At 38.7% G+C, this 25,082-nt stretch overlaps 1 protein-coding gene across 1 annotated transcript in view; it reads right to left on the minus strand.

The window, feature by feature from the left end:
• LOC105442888 (hyalin-like) overlaps window positions 1-25,082 on the minus strand; it is a 52,975-nt gene that overhangs the window by 7,516 nt on the left and 20,377 nt on the right. The window contains exons 3-5 of the mRNA XM_030975937.1: window positions 16,534-16,785; window positions 13,884-14,135; window positions 450-704 (exon numbers count right to left, since the gene is read on the minus strand). Of these exons, the coding sequence (XP_030831797.1) occupies window positions 450-704; window positions 13,884-14,135; window positions 16,534-16,785 (759 nt within the window). The remainder of the gene's footprint in view (window positions 1-449; window positions 705-13,883; window positions 14,136-16,533; window positions 16,786-25,082) is intronic.

The raw sequence follows: 25,082 nt of genomic DNA on the forward strand, positions 1-25,082 counted from the left end.
AAATTGACAATTAAAATAAAAATGCTCATGCTTCAAAACGAAATGGAACTCAAGCAATTTTACTTGCAAAATCACCATTTTGAAACTATATTTTTTCTCACAGTTTAAAAGTTATTATCTCCATCCTTAATTTAGAGTCGAGTTAAATATCAAATGAAAGCGTATGATGTAAGGGCTGTTGTTTCTAATGGCATAAATGAACCAAGTGTAGTAATGTAAGGACACAGTAACCTGTAAGTATCCTATAGGTGTTGATACACTTAATGTGAAGTATGTTTAATACTGTGATGATTAAACCAGTGACTACTGAATTCTTTCATTCCCATTGGCTTGATGAAGAGACCACCTGGTTCCAATAGGAAATGGGTTAAAGAATCGGTCACAAAATGACAACATACGTTGGACTGTCTTACACATTGAAATATATACAAATCATGGTCAGTACAAACCTTGTGTAACTGTGACCCGGAATGAACAGCTATCTGTCAGCCCAGCTGCATCCCTTGCTGTGTACGTAACCGTAGTTACACCACCAAAAAACTGACTACCAGGTTGGAAAGAAGCTGTTATTGCTAGTGTGCCAGAATCATCAGTTGCAGTGGGTGGTGTCCAGAATACAGCAACTGAGTTTGCTGGTGAAATTAAAACTCCAGAAGCAGATGCTGGGCAATTGAAAAGCTGCGGTGCCTGGTTTCCAACAGTTTCTTGATTATGATAAAAACATTGAAAAAAAGAATGAGTAAGTGTGTGTGTGTGAGAGAGAGAGAGAGATGTAAATTTAAAATCTGCAAAGGCTTAAAAAATATAATGAGATACATGAATGTTGAACACTTAATGCCTATGTACCATATGGTGTTGTATATAATGCATGTTAACATGTATCCAATCTAGTCATCCTCTATATTTTGATAATATTCTTTCTCCCCAAAACAGAAGAAAAACATGATCGATTGACACAAATTTCTTGCATCCATAACACAAAATTATCTTTAATCTGGCTGATTTTCAGCATGATTTCCCAAAATATCATCACTTCATTGGTTCAATTTTGAAGAAAATTATTGGTGGTAAATCAAGTCTTTATTAGAGATCATGTACACACAAAATCCAGGCCCGGTCAACCCAGTGGGTTAGGCAGCAGGTTATTATGAACAATATATACAATAGCAAAGTACATTAACAATAACAATACAGATTACAGTGTAATAATATATGTGATAACAAGGAGCACCAGGATAGAGAGAAAGGGAAAAGAAAGAGGCGAAAAGGTGAAAAGGAGAAACGGAGAAAAGGAGAAAAGGAGAGAAAAACAGAGAAAATGAAGAATAAGAATAAACCAAAAATTAGAATTTGAAAAATGTGACTTTTCTCCCATTTTGACGGATTGGTCGCATATTTAGAGGTCTTTGATTGTTTGCATGCTTCTTCTCCAAAGTACAGCTCTACCTTGTTCACTTTCAATAATATTTGTAGACAAGTCAGGTCTTCAAACCAGCGCTCAAAATACATGGGGGCGATGGGTGATTCGCCCCCGTGAGCTCCATAATCGCCCCCGTCAGGTTGCTCACGGGGGCGATTGCAAAATTAAAAATCGCCCCCGTGGAATTATAAAATAAAGATTATCTTTTCTGATATAACTGTAACACAATATTGAGTATCAATTTTCAATGCGGCCATCAGCAACGACTATACTGCGCCGGTAGTACCTCAACCGCCTAAGAACTGGCTACGGTCGATGCAGAGTCCTAATGCAGAGGTGGGGTCTAAGAGACGAACAAACGGCATGTGAATGCGGCCAGGAACAGACAATGGAACACCTGCTAGTCTGCCCACTCCTGCCAGAGCCATGCACCCAAGATGACCTGGAAGCCGTTAATTGCCGTGCCAAAGCCTGTGTGGACCACTGGACGGGACTTGTGTAGTGACTCGATAAGAAGAAGAAGAAGTACCGGTGGGCACGCTGATGCCCAATTTCTGCTGGAGCTGGAGATGATCGCACAAGGACTGAAACATGGAGAAGTTTTTCGTTGTGAAAAGTGTGAATCCTCTGAAATCTGGTTATTCTAAAAGACCAGCAAATAATGAAACTCGACCAGTAAATCAATATTGAGAAGAAGATCACCAAAGATGTTGCAGGGGCAGATCTAGGTGGTATAGGGGGTTTAACCCCCCCCCCCCTCCCCACCCATCTTGGGCTGCCAAGTGAAAAGTGATGTGCATAGAAAAATGTTATCATTTGTCCAGACGTACACAGTATTAGTAGATGTCAGTAGATGCCAGGAAAACATCACTAACGGGGGTTCAAAATAGCAACAACAAAAATCGCTCCACATCGTATTTGGATTACCCCGCCCCCCAATCCTTAGCAAAAAGCTAGATCCGCCCCTGTGTTTTGGAAGGATATGGTAAAGACTAAAAGTAAAGAAAGAATGTAAATAAGGTTGCTTCGAATAATGAGGACATTATGTGCAGAACAGGAAGAAATGGAGAGAATGTCACCACGTGGATAAAAGTCAATAACAGCTGTGTAACAAGTAAATTTCTAAGAGGGAAAATGCCGACTTAAATAAATGATAATGATAAAATACCAAGGAATTTAGGAGTTTCATGGGTATCAATACAATGGAAATTTGTATTAAAATAAGAGCCCCCGTCAGCACTAAAAGAGCACCCGTGAGAAGGCTCACGGGGGCTCTTTTTCTTTTGGAAGAGCCCCTGTGGACAAAAAATTAATTTGAGCCCTGCTTCAAACCCTTTTCTTCTTTTACTTCCCGAAACAATATAATCACGGGGGATCGATCTTTTGGCCATGCTGGATCAGCTCTGTGGAATAACCACAGCCTCTTACTGAAATATATACTGTAAACTCATTCAAGTCTTCTCTCAAAACTCACCTGTTCAAAACCGCTTTAAATCAATTCAATATTTCCACAATTTCATCTTTGTCTTTCATGTATATTTTTGTCAACTTATTTTTCAATGTACACTCTAATTTGTATTGTTCATGTGCCCTTTATTGCAATTTACATCTATAAAATAGAACTATAATTTTCATCTAATTTGACCCACAACATTTAACATTTGGTCTTATTATCCCAAAACTAACCAACCTATTTCATTGAAGAGCTCTATTGGGATGACACATACATTTATTGCATGAACACTAATATTCAGTGAGAAGAATATCGGGAACCAGATTTGTAAAAATGTAGTCATACAGGATGAATCCCGTTTAAATTGACATCCAAAAAAGTGTCAAATTACTAAAAAAAGGCTTGTCTACTTGTTTCTTAATCCAACCTCCACCTGTGTATCCACAGGGCATGATACAACACAGGTAACACTCTATCAACTAAAAGATGAAATTTGGGAAGCATGAAGGTATGAGGAGTTGGACAAATGTCATCAAAAGATTTTCATATCTGTACCTAGATGCTGCTTGTAAGTATCAGCTTGCATGGTGATGTAGATATACAGTAAGCTTGCAGTTGCACCATGTGAGGGAGAGGGAGGATTGAGGAGTGCTGAAAAGGACTCTCTGTAATCTTTCTTGAGGATGTGTAGTCTTGAAAAAGACTGTTGGTTATCTTTCTTAGCATATAGTTCTAAGGAGAACTATAGCGCCGATTAGAGAAGATGGGTGGCTGGAGTGGCTCGAACAGGTTGACTATCCGTTGTCAGGAGTGGGGAATAGCTGGTGTGCGTGAGCTTAAGTCACCGGGGTGGGAACGGGGGAATACATGATCGTGTGGGCTTGAGTCACTGGGGTATGGACTTGGGTTGTCTGCTTGTCCGTCTGGACTTGGAGGTGCTTCGAATCCATGATTGGGGTGTGGTTTCGGCAAGATGCTGTGTGTGTTCCTGATGTAGGTGGCATTGTGGTGTCCGCGAGATGCTGCGTGTATTGCCGGCGTAGGCGGCATTGTTGTGTCCGTGAGATGCTGTGTGTATCCCCGACGTAGGTGGTGTGGTGTCGGCGAGACGTTGTGTGTGTCCCCGACGTAGGCGACGTTGTGGTCTGCTGTGCATTGTAGCTGAGAGGCTGGCCGCTGCTTACTGGGTTCGACGGATGGCGGTGGTTGATGTAGTGGTGGAGGTGTGACCGGGTACTTGTTAATGAGGGGTTTCCAGATGTCGTTGATGTATAATCCTAAGTCTTGGAGCATGGTGAATTTCGATGGCTTCTTGGATTCGATGTGTATGCCAGTGCTTCATTCTGGAGATGAGATGACTGTTATCCCATTCGATGGTGTGTTTGTGTTGTTGGGCGTTTTTGATGATGGCAGACTTATCCCAATCGCTGAGTCTGAAGCTGGTTCTGTGCTCCTTGAGTCTTGTTTTCCAGATTTCTCCTCATTTCACCAATGTAGACTTTTCCACATTCGCATGGTATTTTGTGGACTCCAGCTTTCTTGCGGTTTGGATTCTTGTCTCTGTAGGAGTGGAGTATCGAATGGAGTTTGATAAAGGAACTCGGATGTCTGTTGCTTGAAGGATACGTTGGATCTTGTGAGAGGCTTGACCGATATAGGTAGAACAATCCGTGCTGTAGCTGCACGAGTTTGGCCAGCTTGATTTCACTGGGTCGCAACATGGCGTATATTCTTTTGTTCTGTGCTTGCACAGCAAAGCAGTAGTCGCCATATAAGCCATTTCGTAATTCCCTTTGCGCATGCGCCAGCTTCGTCGGGTCAAAGGTCAAAAGAAGTAAAATTGCCATGTTTTGCCCTTTTCCTGGAGATCGTGTGTTTAACTCAATTCATTTGTGCTGCGGTTATTATGAGCGTGTAATTTCTTACTGTCTTTGTTGAATCCCTGCGATCATCTCAGGAACAAATAGTTGAAAGGTTAACCTTTTTTATTTGTTTCTTAGATTTTAGCAATAGATCGTTGAAAAAAAGTATATTTGATGGATTTTTGAGGCTTTTGACAGCGAGTTTCGTGATCTCATCCCGTCGACGACCGACCTGCTTCACCAGTCATCAGTGTCGTCCGAAATTAAATTTCTTGGCGATGTTTCAGAAGAAAAATGCGATAAATTCACCCCGGATGATAGGAAGACAAGAATAAATAGTTATTATCAAGTACTGTTATGATTATGTTAGAACATATTACACTTATGCAATTTGATTACCGACTTGAAATCTGACATTCAATCCAATTTTCATATTTCATGAAATTTCATATGTCTGTCCCACGCATGAATTTTCATGTTTGAAAATCTAAGGTAGATCTATTTTGGGTGGAGGGGGCCGGGGATGGGGATATCAATGATATTGTCATGTGTGTCTTGATTTTGCTTTCCTGGGAATTATTTTTGGTTCAATTAAACCTGAAATTGTAATAAATTTTGCAACATCATGTGATTAGATGCTTCATTTTAAATGATTGATTGCTCAGACTCCCATCCTTGTACAAGTCCATCAGGGTCCGGCAAGATACCTGTTGGGGTCTTCAACAAGTCTCCGTAATGTTCCTTCTTCTGCTGCTCTGCCACACCGGCTGAGGTGGCTGGCGCCGCGAGCTCCGGCATCATCTTCGCAGCAAACACAAGCGCTACCAACTCCTCCTTTCGCCCGCTGACTTTCAAGTTCCTTTTGCGAAGATAATCTTTGAGGGCAGGAACTGTCCACAACTTTATGTCATCTATAGACACCACAGTATCGTCTTCCATTGTCAATACGAATAAAAAAGCAGTAAATTAGATAAGAATGGGCGATCGTATGATTGAATTTCCGAGAGTTTGTACGCTGAAAACTAGATGTACACAAACACGTAAGTTGTACCGGTATACGAAGCGTGCATGTACGCACACACACAGCGGGTTCGAAAGCGAGATTTTTTAGGGGAAATGACCTCGTGACCCAGCCAAGTCACGTGACTCGCCGGCAGCCCATGGTCTAATCACGAAATCGCTTATTGTATCCAATTTAACAGGGTTGGCCAAACTCTCCTAATCAATGGCAATGATCTCGATACAACAATCTTGCAGACACTACAACGCCGCCTACGTCGGGAACACACACAGCGTCTCACCGACACAACGCCCCACTCATGGATTCAAAGCACCTCCAAGCATCCAGCTTAGTGAAGATAGTGCCTCTCCCTAGCTTGACAAGGATTTCATCAACTGATGCCATCGGATGCACTTCCCGCTCTACTGCTTTGTTGATTTGTGTAAGATCAACACAAATCCTGATTGCTCCGCGAGGTTTTGGGAATGGTACCATTCTGGAGCACCATTTTCTAGGCTCTGTTTCAGGAGAAAAATCCTTCTTGTTCTAACATCAAGTCAATTTCCTTCTTCACTTTTGGCAAAAGTAGTGAGGAACTCTGAGGTGTGTAGAGATGTGATACTCACATTCCCCAATCCAGTGAATAGCTGTGGTAATTCAGCCCTGAAATTCGCCTGCTCCTTCTGGGTATCTCCAAGCTCCTCTACTCTGGTCAATATATTCAGCTCTTCACATCCCTTTCTGCTGAGCAATGAGCAATCTTGATTCCTGACAACGTAGACGGTTTCTGAGACTCTCCTGTTTTTGTGTTGGAGAATGGCTTTTATCTCTCCAAAAACTTCTAGTTTTATTTTTCCTGCTGCACAGAGTCTCGTATCTGCAAGCTTCAGTTTCCTTCCACGAAGCCACTGAAGTCCATCTGACAGTACAGTTACCGCAGACACCACTGCCTAGTTTGAAGTGCGTAGTGTTGCCATCTACTTGAACATAAGCACCCCAATAGTTCTTGCTGGTGTCCTTAATCTCACTCAGGAAAACAGTTTCCACATCAAGGGAATCCTCTAACTCATGCACTGTATCCAAATGATGAACTGCGGCATACCGACCGAAAGTGACCAGATTTTCCACACTTATGACATGTACAACCACCTTGCATTTGACTTGTTCATATGTCTTGCTGACTACGTTTTGGTCTTACGTACATTTGTGTCAGTTACATTTCTTTGTTTCACTTTGAACAACAGTTCTATTTGCTTTTCGAGCTTCTGCTTGCCTGCTCAATTAAACAGCTTTCTCCTATCATCCTTTGCTTGGAGTCAACCAGACAATCCATTATCCAGCACACCGACATGCAACTATCCTATCTCGGATCACTTCATCATTTAATTTTTTTTTGTACTCACAGTCTTGAGCTAGCCGATATAAATCGTTAACTAAAGTATCAACATTTTCCCCAGACTGCTGACTACCCTTGTTAAACTTTGCCCTTGCAACGATAGTGTTCTTTTCAATGTTGAAATGTGCTTCGAATGCTGCGACAACGCTGGTGTAAGTTGCGGTGCTTTCATCAATACCGAGTCATAATTACGTCGTCCGCAGTCACCCATGGCATACAAGAGTGTACTGACCTGTTCTCCATCCGGCTGTGTAGCCAGCCGTGATGCAGTCCGGTATCACTTGAACACACAGTACCATTTTGGAGTGTTGGCTCAGTCAGTAGAGCGTCCGCCTCACAACCGGGAGGTCGTGGGTTCGAACCCCGGCCGCGTCATACCAAAAGACGTTAACAGATGGGAGTTGTTGCTACCTTGTTTGGCGTTCAACAATAAGGGATAGAGCAACGTCGATCTGGCGCTGCTCAGTGGCTGCCGGGCTCACGATCAATTGGGCAAAAAGAATTTCCGTTTCGGTTTAATAAAATTTGGAGTGGACTATTAGGCTATTATTATTATTATTATTATTATGCATCAGCTTGATTGAGGCCAGCAACCTTCTCAAAAGTCTCTGGTAATGGGAGTAAATTTTCCATGGCTCACTTTTTGTTAACGCTGGTGCCATATTGTGGTGGTTAGACCACCTAACAATTACTGTAAGTCAACAGACGAGGTGGTGAGGCGTGATCTAGTTTTAACCATTTTAATACCACATAGCCCAGTCTTGTATCTGGTGAAGTGTAGTCTTATTTCAAGTAGTTACAATGAGGCACGTTATACTACACATGTAGTTTATATTTTTCAGCATTCCTGCGCAAATGGGTATGTCCCTTTGAAAATCATTATTATTGCTGTAATTTATCATCAGAAATAGATTATAGGGACTTGATCGTAGGTGGATTAGTCACATTGAGTCCGAATCCATTATGCCGAAAGACCTCATAAATGAAGGCAGCTATTCAGGCAAGATGACAAGAGACAAAATCCACGGCGAGGGGCCCTCCTTCGGGCTCATGGCGTATAATTTTGTCGTCCAGTTCCTGTATAGCCTTTTCAGCCACATGGTTCTTGTTGGGTTTTTTGTCTGGCCCAATTGATAGATATCCCTAGGCTCGTCAACCGTTGATCATTACATAAAGTCACTGAGTGAGACTCTATGGACCACAGACTCCTCTGTGTCCTCTGAATGAAAAGACACACCTGCCAAGTGGGGACAGTGCAGGCAGCAGCATTGCAGCTAGACAAATCAGAGGTAATATTAGCAGACCCAGTGAGGTGTTGGATGGAGCACTGTGAGACTCTATGGACCACAGACTCCTCTGTGTCCTCTGAATGAAAAGACACACCTGCCAAGTGGGGACAGTGCAGGCAGCAGCATTGCAGCTAGACAAATCAGAGGTAATATTAGCAGACCCAGTGAGGTGTTGGATGGAGCACTGGTATCTGCTTATGGTAGAGATCGAGAAGCGTGAATTACACCCAAGGACTAGCAGAGATTTCACCACAACAAAGATTCTCAAAAGCCTGAACACAAGGCTTGCTATCCGTAAGAATACAGGAGTAGCGATGGGACTAGATCATCAATTTAAAGGGGCAAATACAATATAAACAGAAATAAATCATTATTAGGCCTACTACACTCCCTGAACCTACAATTCTCAACACACATGAACTCACCCAGGTTACTAATACCAAATTTGTTGGTATTATAATTGATGACCGTCTGACATAGAAATCCTATGATACACGATTATGTAAGAAGGTTTCATGTAACACCGGAGTAAAATTAAACATTTCTTCCCAGAGGTGGATCTGATTATGATTATGATTCTGATTATCTCACAAAACATGTGCCAGCTGGTTGTACGTAATATAAGCAACACGAAAATGCCAACAAAAAAGCCAAAATCGGCATTGGCTGAAATGCGACGTAAAAGGCATTATTTCGTTTTTTCAATGGTTTTTTTCAAATTTTTCAAAATATCTAATATTCGTGGTGGTACACAAGTATTAGAAATCATTAAATTTCAGCCGTCTCTGAACCGATTTTGATCAAACAAAAATGATTTTGTCATTTAAATATTATGTTCTATCAAATTTGATACTCAGTTTCTCATTATCTCACAAAAAAAATATTTTGTGTAGCGCCCTCTGCAACAGAACTCAACTATCCCTTTAACATTAAAAAACCCTCTCACGAAGATGCTACATTAAAGTTTAAAGGGAAATCCAACCTTACGTTGGCAGCATGCTGGTCTTGCAGGTTCGGCAGGAGTCGAGCTTTGGCAGCGTGGTCTTGCAGTTTCGGCAGAAGCCGAACTTAGGATTGATCTGTTGGTTCGGTAGGAGCCAAACTTTGGCGGCGTGCTCTTGCAGGTTCGGCAGAAGCCAAACCTTGGCTAGCCTTTTGACAAGGCCTCGTGACTCTGGCTATTTTCCACCCAAATCAGCGGGTGAGATGAATCTAGAGACCCATTGTGAACGCGCGATCGAATGGCGGTAGCCATGAGGCCTTTTGCAATCTAGGCTTTACTGCTCTGCATGAATTATTCATTACTTTGGATTTATTGACCAATCAGAGCGGCCATCTCCCAGTTGGCTTCGTTCGTGATTCGTTCATTACCAAAACATGTAAGAAAAGGTAAACGACGTAAATAAGTTTTGCTTATGAGATGAACATATAAATGATAGATACAAATTATCACATTCAAATCTATTTTACATGCAAAATTACAATAAAAAATAGGAAGCATTTGATGACTTATGCTAACAAACATAAGTGAGATAATTGGACTTTCCCTGTATATGAAATGAACCAGTCTAACTCGTTTTCGTTCCATGTAGAGGTCAGTGGTCTTAGCCTGTACATTATTCTTAGTTCATGGTAGGTCCAGGTTCGTACTACGTAAAGTTTACTGTGTGTGTGTGTGATGGATACTATATCCTAACTACATGCGAATATACGTTAGCTGATTGGATGCTTCCATTTTGGTAGAGAATTCCAGTCGGAAACAAAGGTTAACATAAGAAATCCCACCTGGATTGACAAAGGCTACTTGGATGCGCTACTCGCTCTGTCGTTCACTCGGGTTTTCGCGATTAGTCTTGTTTTAGTTGCTCGGCGTCTATCAGACATGTGGCCTTGATTTAAAGGCTTAACCTTGGCATGCTCTGGCAGGTTCGACAGGAGCCGAGCTTTGGTAGCATGGTCTTGCAGGTTTGGCAGGAGCCGAGCTTTGGCAGCTTTGGCTTGCTAGTTTGGCAGAAGCTAAACCTTGGCATGCTCTGGCAAGTTCGGCAGGAGCCAAACTTTGGCGTGCTCTGGCAGGTTCGGCAGAAGCCAAACCTTGGCGTGGTCTGGCAGGTTCGGCGGAAGCCAGACTTTGGCGGCATGTTCTGGCAGGTTCGGCAGAAGCCAAACTTTTGCAGCTTTGTCTTGCTAGTTTGGCAGAAGCCAAACTTGGCGTTGTCTTGCAGGTTCGGCAGAAGCCAAACCTTGGCATGCTCAGGCAGGTTCGAGCTTTGGTAGCATGGTCTTGCAGGTTCGGTAGGAGCCAGACTTTTGCGGCGTGTTCTGGCAGGTTCGGCAGAAGCCAAACTTTTGCAGCTTTGTCTTGCTAGTTTGGCAGAAGCCAAACTTGGCATTGTCTTGCAGGTTCGGCAGAAGCCAAACCTTGGCATGCTCTGGCAGCGTGGTCTTGCAGGTTCGGTAGGAGCCGAGAATTGGCTGCTTTGTCTTGCTAGTTTGGCAGAAGCCATGCTTTTGCAGCATGATCTGTCAGGTTCGGCAGGAGCCGAACTTTGGCAGGGTGGTCTTGCAGGTTCGTCAGGAGCCAAACCTTGGCGTGCTCTGGCAAGTTCGGCAGGAGCCAAACTTTGGCAGCGCACCCTGGCAGGTTCGGCAGGAGCTGAGCTTTTGCAGCATGATCTGGCAGGTTCGGCAAGAGCATATTGCTCCGGTTGTTTCATTTTCGCCAGCACAAACATAGCTAGTTCGCGTCTATAGCAGACGGCAATCCGCGGATCAGACGACACTTGATAGTGATTTTGTATGTGAGATTGCTTAGCTAAATATAAAATACAAGAATCTTTTCCATATCTTTAAACTATCATTGATATCTGATAATTAAACAGTTAGTAAAATAACCCTACCAAACTACATAATACAATGAAATACTCGACTGAAAGTAGGGGAGTTTGAATTGGTGCACAATTGCACCCCTCTGTTAATAATCGAATAGTCCATGGTGTTCATGAATATTCATGTTTTTGCTTACCTCGGCAAAATGCTTGCCTATACTAAGTGGAAAAATTACGGTGGGGGTTGGATGAAATGGACATAATGAACAAATCAGAACTGATCTATGATAATTCATGCTTCTTATCCCTCGTGTGCTTGACTTATAACTTTACAATTGTGTGGTAAATTGAGTCCAAAGTTTGACTTGTTGTACATGTGTTATATAGGCAATTAAATAGGCGAGCTTGTGACCTATTTCGATCAAATTACGGTGGATGAACTTTCAAAATTTGATGGGACATGAGGGTTCCAAAGAAAAAGCTAGTGATAACGTATGTCGGGTTGGATATGTTTAAACAAAAAATGAATTTTTAACGATTTTGGGGGGTAAAAGTCCATAGGCTAACGTACATGTTAGGCTGCTGGACTCTGCCGATAAGGAGCGTGCTTCACATGCTTGTGTTCTCCATGAACTGTTTCATCAACTAGATATTCACTATTCACTATTGGTCTTATTATCCCCAAAACTAACCAACCTATTTCAATGAATGGCGCTATTGTGATGACACATACATTTTATAGATAAACACTGTAATTTAATAGGTAAAATATCAGGAACCAGGCTCCAAGAATGTAGTAATACAGTATTGATGTACTTTAAATTGACACCCAAAAGAGTCTAAAATCGGCCATGTATAGCAACAGTTACTCTTAATGTCTTCCCAAGTTATAACCACATTCAACTTTTTCAGTTCTATAATCTATGACACAGTTCATATACATGTCTGCAAGCTTATAAAGAATACTTACAACACTACAGGATTCAAACATAAAATGGTAGAGATATACAAGGTGATAACATTTGGGAAGAATAAATGTACGAGGAGTCAGACTAAGTTCTAATCTCATCACAAGATTTTCACATTTTTACCTTCATACATGTGTCCATAGGAAATGTCCTTCCCTACATTTTCTCGGTAATGAGACCTACAGTTTTCTGGAAGCTTAACATTTAGTTGTATTATCCCCAGAGCTATCAAAGAGCTGCTAATTATACCTCAAATAAAGTTATGGCCTCAAACGATTCTAGAGTTATATAGCAATGACAAATAACACTAACATTCGGTGGGTAGCATATACACATATATTATCAGTTATATTAGGAACTAGGATTCTAAGATTGTAGCAATATTGTATTAATTAATTTAGTTTAAAATGGCAGAAAATGTGTCTTGCAAAGAACTACATGAAAAACATATCACAATCATGCAACTGATTGAGCTATACAAAAACTGAATGACTATGCGTATATAACAACATACCGTAGGCTCTAAAATATCTTCCTAAGTTTAAATGTAAGAAAAATCAAAATATGTAAAATTATAATCTATGCTACAATTAATATAATGCAAGCATGCATTATACAGATGAAGGCCTCCAGAATTTAATCTTGATGAATGGATCGATGTATAAAAAGGTCAAAAACACTAAACGACGCTAATCATGACAGCTCGAAGAATGAACAGAGTAAAAAGTAAGAAGATACTGTTCATCAAAAGAACCAAAGAAGAGTTTTTCATATCCAAATACTATTTCATTAAATGCAGCTGATTATTAGAAATATTATTCCACATTTTGGTACACAGGTATAAGAAGTTGGACAAATTTTTAAATGTCATCGAAAAATGTCTGTATTTGTACCTGCTCACGTGCTTGTGTTCTACATGAACTGTTTCATCAACTTAATATTCACTATTCACTATTGGTCTTATTATCCCCCAAACTAACCAACCTATTTCATTGAATGGCGCTATTGTGATGACACATACATTTTATAGATAAACACTGTAATTTAATAGGTAGAATATCAGGAACCAGGCTCCAAGAATGTAGTAATACAGTATTGATGTACTTTAAATTGACACCCAAAAGAGTCTAAAATCGGCCATGTATTTATAGCAACAGTGACTCTTAATGTCTTCCCAAGTTATAACCACATTCAACTTTTTCAGTTCTATAATCTACGACACAGTTCATGTACATGTATACAAGCTTGTAAATGCACACTTCCAACACTACAGGATTGAAACATAAAATGGTAGAGATATACCAGTTGATTCTTCTGCAAAAGAATCAAACTTTTAGTTTTTTTGATCAAATTAACTATTAAAAATGAGATGATCATTAGATGTTTTATTCTATATTTATGAAGGATATCACTTATTTTTTAGGTTGATGTCTTTATATTTAATTCTTAAATCAAACTTTATTTCCCAAGTAAAACTGACCTGTATGACAAACAAAGTTGCAATTACCTTAATGTCGCCTTGCCATCTACAAAGCAGCAGAAACGTCAGTGTAAACCTATAATACAAATATTTTGCAGTTACAAAAGGATTTTTTTTTCATTTCTGAGGAAAATCCATGCAGGTTTACGTCATTAACTCAAATAAGCATAATTTCAGTAATACTGACCTTGTACAATAATGACATTGAAGCTGCAAGAATCTTGATTTCCATTGGCATCAGCAAAGGTCCAGGTAACTTGGGTGTTACCAAGGTCAAAGAAATCTGTTGTTGCATGAGATTGAGAAGTAATTGTCAGGACTAGTCCACTGTTGTCTATTGCAGTAGGTGCAGTAAAGAAGACTTGAATCCTAGTTTGACTTAATCCAACCTCCCGCAGGATATCTGCAGGGCATGTGGCAACAGGTGGCGTTCTATCAACTGAAAGATCACATTTGGGAAGAATAAATGTACGAGGAATCAGACTAATTTCAAATCTCATCACAAGATTTTCACATTTTTACCTTCATGCATGTGTCCATAGGAAATGTCCTTCCTACATTTTCTAGGTAATGAGACCCAAAGTTTTCTGGAAGCTTAACATTTTAGTTGTATTATCCCCAGAGCTATCAAAGAGCTGCTAATTATACCTCAAATAAAGTTATGGCCTCAACCGATTCTAGAGTTATATAGCAATGACAAATAACACTCGGTGGGTAGCATATATATTATCAGTTATATTACGAACCAGGATTGTAAAATTATAGCAATATTGTATTAATTCATTTAGTTTAAAATGGCAGAAAATTATAGCAATATTGTATTAATTCATTTAGTTTAAAATGGCAGAAAATGTGTCTTGCAAAGAACTACATGAAAAAAAATATCACAATCATGCAACTGATTGAGCTATAAAAAAACTGAATGGCTATATATAACAGTATATAGCAACATAGGCTCTAAAATGTCTTCCTAATATTGTAAATTGGAATTTATGTTGTAAATTAAATAGGAATTATGTGGTGCAAAGATGCCCCCCCTGCTTTTTCAGTCAATGACAAATTGTTTCCCCTCAAGAGGGATTCCCATTGTATTGTTTCCCCTCTAGACGGGTTCCCATTGTATTGTTTCTCGCCTTTTTGGGGGTATCTCTATTACTCAATTGGAGTACCCCCTATAAGGATTCTATTGAACTCTTTGCATGAGTGCTTTTCTTTTGTGTGATTTCTAGCATTGGTGCATGCTATAGCAGGCAGGCAGCCATTCTAAGCTCTGTTATGAGGACTGCAAGCACATATGTACATTTGGCCTGCTGTAGGAGGAAATGTGGTCAGACTTTGTTTAAAGTAAGTTGGATTGTTAATAATTACGATTGTATTTCATTAAACTTTAATTTGAATGATGATATATACATGTACATGTACCTATAAGCATTACTAATGAGAGTTTTGATGGTGAAAGTAAGATCAGTATATTTGAAACATGTCTTGCACTGTATTTGCATGGGAACAATGATGCTCTGTTGAAATACTCTTGTCATTTATTTTGTTACATGATATGAAGGAATTGCAGTACATGTATATTGTGTTAAATTGAACAATTTATCCTTACAACTTTGATGAGTATAAGCTTCCCTTTATGTATGTCATTATTTGTTAGTAAGATATGCCATTTGATCTTATTTCTAGGTGTGCTGTAATTCTACGAGCTGTGGATATGATACTTGGTAGCATGCATACAGTCACTATTGTTTAGCATTTTGGCTAGTATTGGCCGGTGAGTTGAAGTTACTGTGTTATGTTGCTGTATGATTATATATGTGAATGAATCAATACTATAATATTGTACCATATAGTTCATGATAGTGGACAGAAGAAGAAAACAATCAGTGTAATTTATTTTGTATAATAATAAATGGATTGATTGAGATATAGTTGCATGATATTACAAAAACAATGTCAATGAATAAATATTTGTTCTGTTGGTATCAATATAATTGTTCCATTTACAGTATGTGAGTTCACCAGGATTTAAATATTTTGTTCAACTTTTGTTATTATTGTTACAGAGGCTGTTTATAACGACGTGAAACAAAAAAGTACAGACTCTACTTCACTGACTCCGGATGCACTATTTTGTCGTCATGATCTCGAACCCTTTCAATGGTTTCAGAAGGGGGATTTTGACTGACAGCGAGGGACAATCCAAGACGATTTAGCAGTCCATACCAGACTCACCCTCTCCGTGCCATCGGTGATGGCATCGATGATAGCAACATCATATCAGAGTGACAGAACATGAACTTTAGACCGGGTTTGTGTTAAAACAGCCTCGGTCAGATACTTGATAGTTATCTTTATGCTCGTGTATGTTTTGATTTAGTTGATGCATCAATAATATTTTCTTGTTTAATCTTTATGCATGAAGTACTTGGAAACATCAGTACAGGAAAATGGCTACCACTCTACCTTGACAACTACAACAACAACAGCAACTATCACGTCAACTGCGCCCACTACAAATTAACTATTAAAAAAAGAGATGATCATTAGATGTTCTATTCTATATTTATAAAGGATATCATTTATTTTTTTGGTTGATGTCTTTACATTCAATTCTTAAATCAAACTTTATTTCCCAAGTAAAACTGACCTGTATGACAAACAAAGCTGTATTACCTTAATGTTGTCCTTGCCATCTACAAAGCTGCAGAAACGTCAGTGAAAACCGATAATACAGATATTTTGCAGTTACAAAAGGATTTTTTTTTCATTTCTGAGGAAAATCCATGCAGGTTTACGTCATTAACTCAAATAAGCATAATTTCAGTAATACTGACCTTGTACAATAATGACATTGAAGCTGCAAGAATCTTGATTTCCATTGGCATCAGCAAAGGTCCAGGTAACTTGGGTGTTACCAAGGTCAAAGAAATCCGTTGTTGCATGAGATTGAGAAGTAATTGTCGGGACTAGTCCACTGTTGTCTATTGCAGTAGGTGCAGTAAAGAAGACTTGAATCCTCGTTTGACTTAATCCAACCTCCCGCAGGATATCCGCAGGGCATGTGGCAACAAGTGGCGTTCTATCAACTGATAGATAACATTTGGGAAGAATAAATGTACGAGGAATCAGACTAATTTCAAACCTCATCACAAGATTTTCACATTTTTACCTTCATACATGTGTCAATAGGTAATGTCCTTCCTACATTTTCTAGGTAATGAGACCCAAAGTTTTCTGGAAGTTTAACATTTAGTTGTATTATCCCCAGAGCTGTCAAAGAGCTGCTAATTATACCTCAAATAAAGTTATGGCCTCAAACGATTCTAGAGTTATATAGCAATGCCAAATAACACTAACATTCGGTGGGTAGCATATATATTATCAGTTATATTACGAACTAGGATTGTAAAATTATAGCAATATTGTATTAATTCATTTAGTTTAAAATGGCAGAAAATGTGTCTTGCAAAGAACTACATGAAAAACATATCACAATCATGCAACTGATTGAGCTATAAAAAACTGAATGGCTATGTATAACAGTATATAGCAACATAGGCTCTAAAATGTCTTCCTAATCCAATCCAATCCAAAAGATATTTGATATTTGATAATTGGAATTTATGTTGTAAATTAAATAGGAATTATGTGGTGCAAAGATGCCCCCCCCCCTCCTTCAGTCAATGGCAAATTGTTTCCCCTCTAGAGGGATTCCCATTGTATTGTTTCCCCTCTAGAGGGGTTGCGCAGGGCATGTGGCAACAGGTGACGTTCTATCAACTGAAAGATAAAATTTTAGAAGAATAAATAAATGAGGAGTCACCCAATTTCAAATCTTACTCAGTAAGCTACTGAAATGATTTTTGGCATCTGCCTTGCACAATCACATTGATTCATATGGTTTGCTTTGTACTAACCAACATGAGTTTACGGCAGGAAGAAGTTGTGTGACCCAATCTGTTAATGTATTACTCAACTGGAGTACTTCACTAGACAAGAGACATCGAACAAGAATAGATGCTGTATTCCTTGATATTTTAAAACGCCTTTGACAAAATGCCTCACCATGTCTTGCTCTCTAAACTAGCTGTATATTTCAATATCCAGGGTCAATTGTGGCACTGGATATGTTCATTTTTCTCTGGGCAGATTCAATGTTCTTGCCATTTACACAGCTGCAGAAAAATGAAGGGGCTTTAAGGGGATAAAAAGGAGTGTTTATTACCTACTTCATTTGGGTTTTTATTAATTATTAACAGTGGGCAGGAGTGTCTAAGGGTGGCGAAAAGAGAAAGGGCATATAGTCATGTAGCCTGGATAGGTAGGGGCTAGCTGGAGGCGCAGGAAGGGGGGGGGGAGAGCCCCGCAAGATGGGTGTTAAGGATGAGTGTATATTATCTACTTAGTTTAAAGAGGTTTTCTTATGAAAAGTGGACAGGATTGTCTAAAGGTGATGAGAAGAGGGAAGGCATATAGATTTGATGCTTAAGGGCTAGTGGTAAGTGGCGAGTGGGGCGGGAGGGGACCAGGAAGGGGCGTTAAGGGGATACAAAGGAGTGTTTATTACCTACTTCATTTTAAGGGGTATTATTAATTATAAACAGTGGGCAGGATTGTCTTAAGCTATTATTATTTTTTTATCATTATTCATCATTCTTATTCTAGCTCTCTGTCATTGGACGACATTATTTTATAATTATTATTTTATTAATACATAGACCCTATACTGTCATCATTATTACCTTTATTATCATTATTTCTCATTAAGTTTGTTAATAATATTGATTCTGTGGTCACTTTGCTTGCTTCTCGTTAGCCATTTCTCGTCCGCCTTGATATAGTTTGTATCGAGGCGTTTCACAAACATTTTTAATCCGTAAATTTGTTTTATTATGAAATGTGAATCGCGTCTACACGTACATGAACACGTGGTATGCGTGCGTACGCACGTTCTTCTACAAGCAGAGGTGACTGTGTGTGCGAACGGGTGGAGAATAGTTTGTCACTTCTTTCATTTCTACGTCCAAATTTGTACTCAGTTTCAAGCTAAGGTAAATGCAATATTGAATGGAAATTACCGATATCTGCTTACTGATATTTTGGTTCTTCGCTTTCTGTTTCATCACTGGCTTTCAAGTCAATGTCGCATGTATCATCGACCTTGATTTTCTTCTTTTTTGAGGGGGTATCGTGCGCTGCCTGTACCGGGGACTTGGCCGAACAGGTTTGGCTGCAAGATGTGAATCGCTATTGCACGTTCCGTAACAGCATTGCTTTCCCATTATTCTTGCCTAAAACTTAGTGATTTTAAAGATCAAATGTATATATGATGAACAAAATCACATCTCAAAGATATTTATTATTCAAGTTTGAAATTGCCTCCTTTTTGTTCTCTCTCTCTCTCAAACTAGCGAAAGCAAACAATACAATCACAGCTAGCGAACACAGTCATGTATTGTATGCACATAAAGTGCAGGCTGCTATATGCACCGCAAGTTCTTTGTTTGATCGATCCTCCGATTACGTAATGCGATTTAAAGGTCTGTGAATACATTACGAAACTGGCCTATTGGTAGGATTGTCGTCCTATGGTGACATCAACAGGTTTGAAGCCCATACCTCTTCTGGTTCTTGAGATACGGTGACAACGAGGCTAATGTCTATAACCTTTGACTTTGATCGACTTAATCTCAATTCTAATCAGACCGTCTAAATTCCTATGGTGAAACATACTACATGTATCACCAAGTTCAAAGTTCATACCTTTAAAGGGTAATCCAACCCTTGTAATTCATTTGCATGAAAGCAGAAAAATAAGAGAAACATAATGGCGACAGTTTGAAATAAATCTGACCAATAATAAGAGAGTTTCTATGAATGATTGAAATATGAAAATCACTAAAGCTATGCAAAATCTCAAATTGGCAATTTTGTCAGTGGATCACTCTTCCGTTTGTTGTGTACAAAAATATCTTAAATGTAAGTTGTTCACCCTCGGGGCAGTACTCCAAATATGTTATGGATAGTGTTTAATTTAGGTCCTTTAAAGAGAAAAGACCCTCCCGAGCCATACATTTTGAACCTAGATGGATGTTCAACTGCACGCAGTCGAAATGGATGCCTCCACTATAGAGCGATTTTACAAATCAAAACAGGAGCAATTTTAAACATTCAAGTTCGATTGTAATCCATTAACAGGTTCACAGAATATCGTGATTACAAGCGATTTTTCATATTATATGTATGACCCTTTGAAGTTTGAAAGTAACCCATCCGTCGGTATTGACAATGTGTTCACAAGCTATTTTTGCATACATAATGATCCCCATGACCTTTGGCCTCACGACCTCAAAATCTAATCAGTTCATTGGCTCTCCAAGATACATATATGGCCCAAGTTTCGCGGTAATCCATCAATCGGTTCTTCAGATAACGTGTTCACAAGCTATTTTTTGCATACATAATAAGCCCTATGACCTTTGAAGGACGGACGGACAACCAGAAAACATAATGCCTCTGGCTACTTTGTAGCGGAGGCATAAAAACTATATATTTTAGTAATTTTGTGTGTTGGAACAAATGGGACAGTTGTCAGGCACTACATCACAGTGACATTACCGATTCAGCCAATTTGAAGTTCCGTAATTAACGTTGTATGAACCGCCCTCGTGTATTAACCGCACCCCTCTTTTTTGCCCTATAAAAAAAAAAGGTCCGTGTTAAAAAAACCCACGCGGGAAGGCCTTTCATTTAACTGCGAGGTGCAGCTGAATGTGTAAGATCATTAATGTAAATTAAACTAGATGGAATTTTGACTGCGCGCAGTCGAAAATGATGCCTCCGCCATAGAGCAATTTAAACAAGTTTGGAGTTTAAATCTCCAGTGGTTCTTGAGATATCATGATAACAATCTCAATGTATGGAATTTCGTAAGTTGACCTCTGTGACCCTTGACCTTTGACCTACGTGCTCCAACATCTAATCAGATTGTCTTCCTATGGTGATACACACTATCATTAAGTTTGAAGTTTAAATCTCCAGTGGTTCTTGAGATATCGCGATAACGATCTCAATGTATGGAATTTCATAAGTTGACCTCTGTGACCCTTGACCTTTGACCTACGTGCTCCAAAATCTAATCAGATTGTCTTCCTATGGTGATACACACTATCATTAAGTTTGAAGTTTAAATCTCCAGTGGTTCTTGAGATATTATGATAACAATCTCAATGTATGGAATTTCATAAGTTGACCTCTGTGACCCTTGACCTTTGACCTACGTGCTCCAAAATCTAATCAGATCGTCTTCCTATGGTGATACATACTATCCTTAAGTTTGAAGTTTTTACATCTCCAGTGGTTCTTGAGATATCATGATAACAATCTCAATGTATGGAATTTCATAAGTTGACCTCTATGACCCTTGACCTTTGACCTACGTGCTCCAAAATGTAATCAGATTGTTTTCCTATAGTGATACACACTATCACTAAGTTTGAAGTTTAAATCTCCAGTGGTTCTTGAGATATCATGATAACAATCTCAATGTATGGAATTTCATAAGTTGACCTCTGTGACCCTTGACCTTTGACATACGTGCTCCAAAATCTAATCAGATCGTCTTCCTATGGTGATACATACTATCCTTAAGTTTGAAGTTTAAATCTCAAATGGTTCTTGAGATATCGCGCTAACAAACTCAATACAAGGAATTTCATAAGTTGACCTCTGTGACCTGTGACCTTTGACCTACGTACTCCAAAATCTAATCAGATCGTCTTCCTATGGTGATAAATACTATTCCCGAGTCTTAAGTTTAAATCTAAAATGGTTCTTGAGATATTGTGATAACGGTCAAACGGGACGGACGTACGGACGTACGGACGGACAACCCGAAAACATGATGCCTCCGGCACCACCTTCGGTGGCGGAGGCATAAAAACAGTAGAGGACCAAGGATAGAACCTTGTGTAACGAGAAAGCAGAACAGATGGACATACGGAAGGACGGACAACCCAAAGATAGCATGCCTCTGGCACTACCTCAGGTGGGTGGAGGCATACAAATCTTTCCTTCCTTTTCTTCCTAAATAAAAAACAACAACTAGGCAATTTAGTTTTAAAAATTGCTATGCTGGGTATGCTGGGATAATTACCATTCACCTCTCTCATCCTAAGAAATCTGGATATTGGACAGGTATGGCTGAATGAGTACAAAGAGCATGAAAAGAAGACCCTTTGTGGCACATGGAATACCTTATGTATGTTTTACAAAAGATGCATAAGAAATCGAAGAGACTAGATGACACACGCAGTTGAAAATGATGCCTCTGCCATAGAGCGATTTTCCAACCCAAATTGTATTTTTACAACTCAAGTTTGATTGTAATCCATTACATGTTCTCAGAATATCATGATAACAAGCCATTTCTATCTTTGATCTTATGACCCAAAATCTAATCAGGTCATTGGCCCTGGGTTTAATAGTAATCCATCTGTATGCTGGGTATGCTTGGATAATTACCATTCACCTCTCTCATCTTAAGAAATCTGGATATTGGACATATTGATGTTGGTATTAAAATATTTTATTTCTTTGAACAAATTATCTAGCAGCTCAAAGATAATTATCTGCACAGCCATCAACATCAGAAGATTAAAATGGGGGGGGGGGGCATATTAACTCTTTATGCGCCACTTAAAAAAACCCCCTGTGCCACATTCTTTTAGGGTCACACATTTCGAGGGAATCTTTATTGACTCTGCTGAATCAAGAGGCTATAACTCTTCACTGGATGATCATGATGAAAAATATTGTGCAGCAAAGTTGTAGACCGGAAAACGTGCTTTTCGATGAACCGTCATTTGTTATATTTTGAATTATCATTTTTATAATAATCATAATTATATAATGTTTAATTTTTCTTATTTACGGCAGTTTTTTATCCCTCTAGAATTTCTTATTTAGCAATGATAAGACATCTTCAAATCGAATCTATTAGAAAGGTGGACTTCTTACCTTTCTTTACATACCTTGCTCAAGTATTCTAACAATTCAGAAGGTTAGTATTTAGGTTGTTGAAGAAAAGAAGTTCAATAGGGAGAGACTTGAAAGTACCCCGCTCAGCCACCCTTGACAATGGGCTAATCTGCCCATTGAAATCCCTATTACCCCAGGTTATTGTCAATGTCCGGTTTAGCGGGGCATGAAAAGGGACGTCGTGGGGATGTTTTTCTTTGTTGTGCCATGATAAGTCAATAAGAAATAAGAGAATGTTATTGATTTTGCCCACTGGTATGAGCATGTAAAAATGGTATAGGCATAATATATTATATGTGATATACATGACATAATCAGCATCTTATTGAAATGTCTCATTATGAATGTTCACCGCATCTGTTCTCTCACCTTCTTTACCCCTCAATAAAATTGATTTCAAGTACATTTATCACAGCCATAGATATACAAAGAAAGAATGAATCAATCTTAAAATATAAACTATATTGCATTGTTTTCCATTTACTTTATTGTGAGAGAGCTTATTATCAGAAATGATTGACGAGTGGAGTATGCAATGAATAAAATATGGAGAACGGACGTGAGAGACATTATGAGAGAGAAATAGTGATATGAAATGAAAGGACTTTACTGTGAATAAAGATTATAAGAGAAAGAGATAAAGATGACGGCAAGACAGGATACATATTGATACGAAAATAACAATAATAATGAGATAGAGATGACGGAAAGAAAGAGAGTAAACACTGATAGCATAAGAATGAATAAAGATAATAAGAGAAAGATATAGAGATGACGGCAAGACATAGGGTACATATAGATAGGAAAATGATAATAATAATAAGATAGAGATGACGGAAAGAAAGAGAGTAAACACTGATAGCATAAGAATGAATAAAGATAATAAGAGAAAGATATAGAGATGACGGCAAGACATAGGGTACATATAGATAGGAAAATGATAATAATAACAAGATAGAGATGACGGAAAGAAAGAGAGTAAACACTGATAGCACAAGAATGAATAAAGATAATAAGAGAAATATATAGAGATGACGGCAAGACATAGGATACATATTGATAGGAAAATAATAATAATAATAAGATAGAGATGACGGCAAGAAAGAGAGTAAACACTGATAGCATAAGAATGAATAAAGATAATAAGAGAAAGATATACAGATGACGGCAAGACATAGGGTACATATAGATAGGAAAATGATAATAATAATAAGATAGAGATGACGGCAAGAAAGAGAGTAAACACTGATAGCATAAGAATGAATAAAGATAATAAGAGAAAGATATAGAGATGACGGCAAGACATAGGGTACATAATTATAGATAGGAAAATGATAATAATAATAAGATAGAGATGACGGAAAGAAAGAGAGTAAACACTGATAGCATAAGAATGAATAAAGATAATAAGAGAAAGATATAGAGATGACGGCAAGACATAGGGTACATATAGATAGGAAAATGATAATAATAATGAGATAGAGATGACGGCAAGAAAGAGAGTATTACACTCATAGCATAATAATGAATAAAGATAATAAGAAAAAGATATACAGATGACGGCAAGACATAGGGTACATATAGATAGGAAAATGATAATAATAATAAGATAGAGATGACGGAAAGAAAGAGAGTAAACACTGATAGCATAAGAATGAATAAAGATAATAAAAGAAAGATATAAAGATGACGGCAAGACAGGATACATCTTTCTTTCATTAGTTTTATTCATTCTTATTCTATCACTGTCTACTCTCTTTCTTGCTGTCATCTCTAGCTCTTTCATTAATTTTTATTCATTCTTATTCTATCAGTCTACTCTCTTTCTTGCTGTCATCTCTATCTCTTTCTTTCATTATTTTTATTCATTCTTATTCTATCACTGTCTACTCTCTTTCTTGCTGTCATCTCTATCTCCTTCTTTCATTTTTTTTATTCATTCTTATTCTATCAGTCTACTCTCTTTCTTGCTGTCATCTCTAGCTCTTTCATTAATTTTTATTCATTCTTATTCTATCAGTCTACTCTCAGGGAACACTTTTATCACTAGAGTCTTCGTCACTGCTCGATTCGTCGGAATCAGAGTCCATGCTCCATGCTTCCATAGTAACAAGATCTCGAGCCTCCTCTACACTAAACACACGTTGACGTTTTCCAGCAGGTGCCATCGTAACATCAGTAAAAAAAATCCAAAGAAAACCGCTAAATACACGGTAATTTCGAATGTAACACTATGAAGAAAAACAGTTTACCGGAAAGTGTGCGATGTATACAATGTAAACAATAGTAAACGCAACGCGTGGCTACACACTGCGAGCGGTATTATGAATGTCTAATTGACTCG

The sequence above is a fragment of the Strongylocentrotus purpuratus genome, unplaced genomic scaffold, assembly GCF_000002235.5.
Source record: "Strongylocentrotus purpuratus isolate Spur 01 unplaced genomic scaffold, Spur_5.0 spur5_scaffold_8, whole genome shotgun sequence".
NCBI classification, from domain to species: domain Eukaryota; kingdom Metazoa; phylum Echinodermata; class Echinoidea; order Camarodonta; family Strongylocentrotidae; genus Strongylocentrotus; species Strongylocentrotus purpuratus.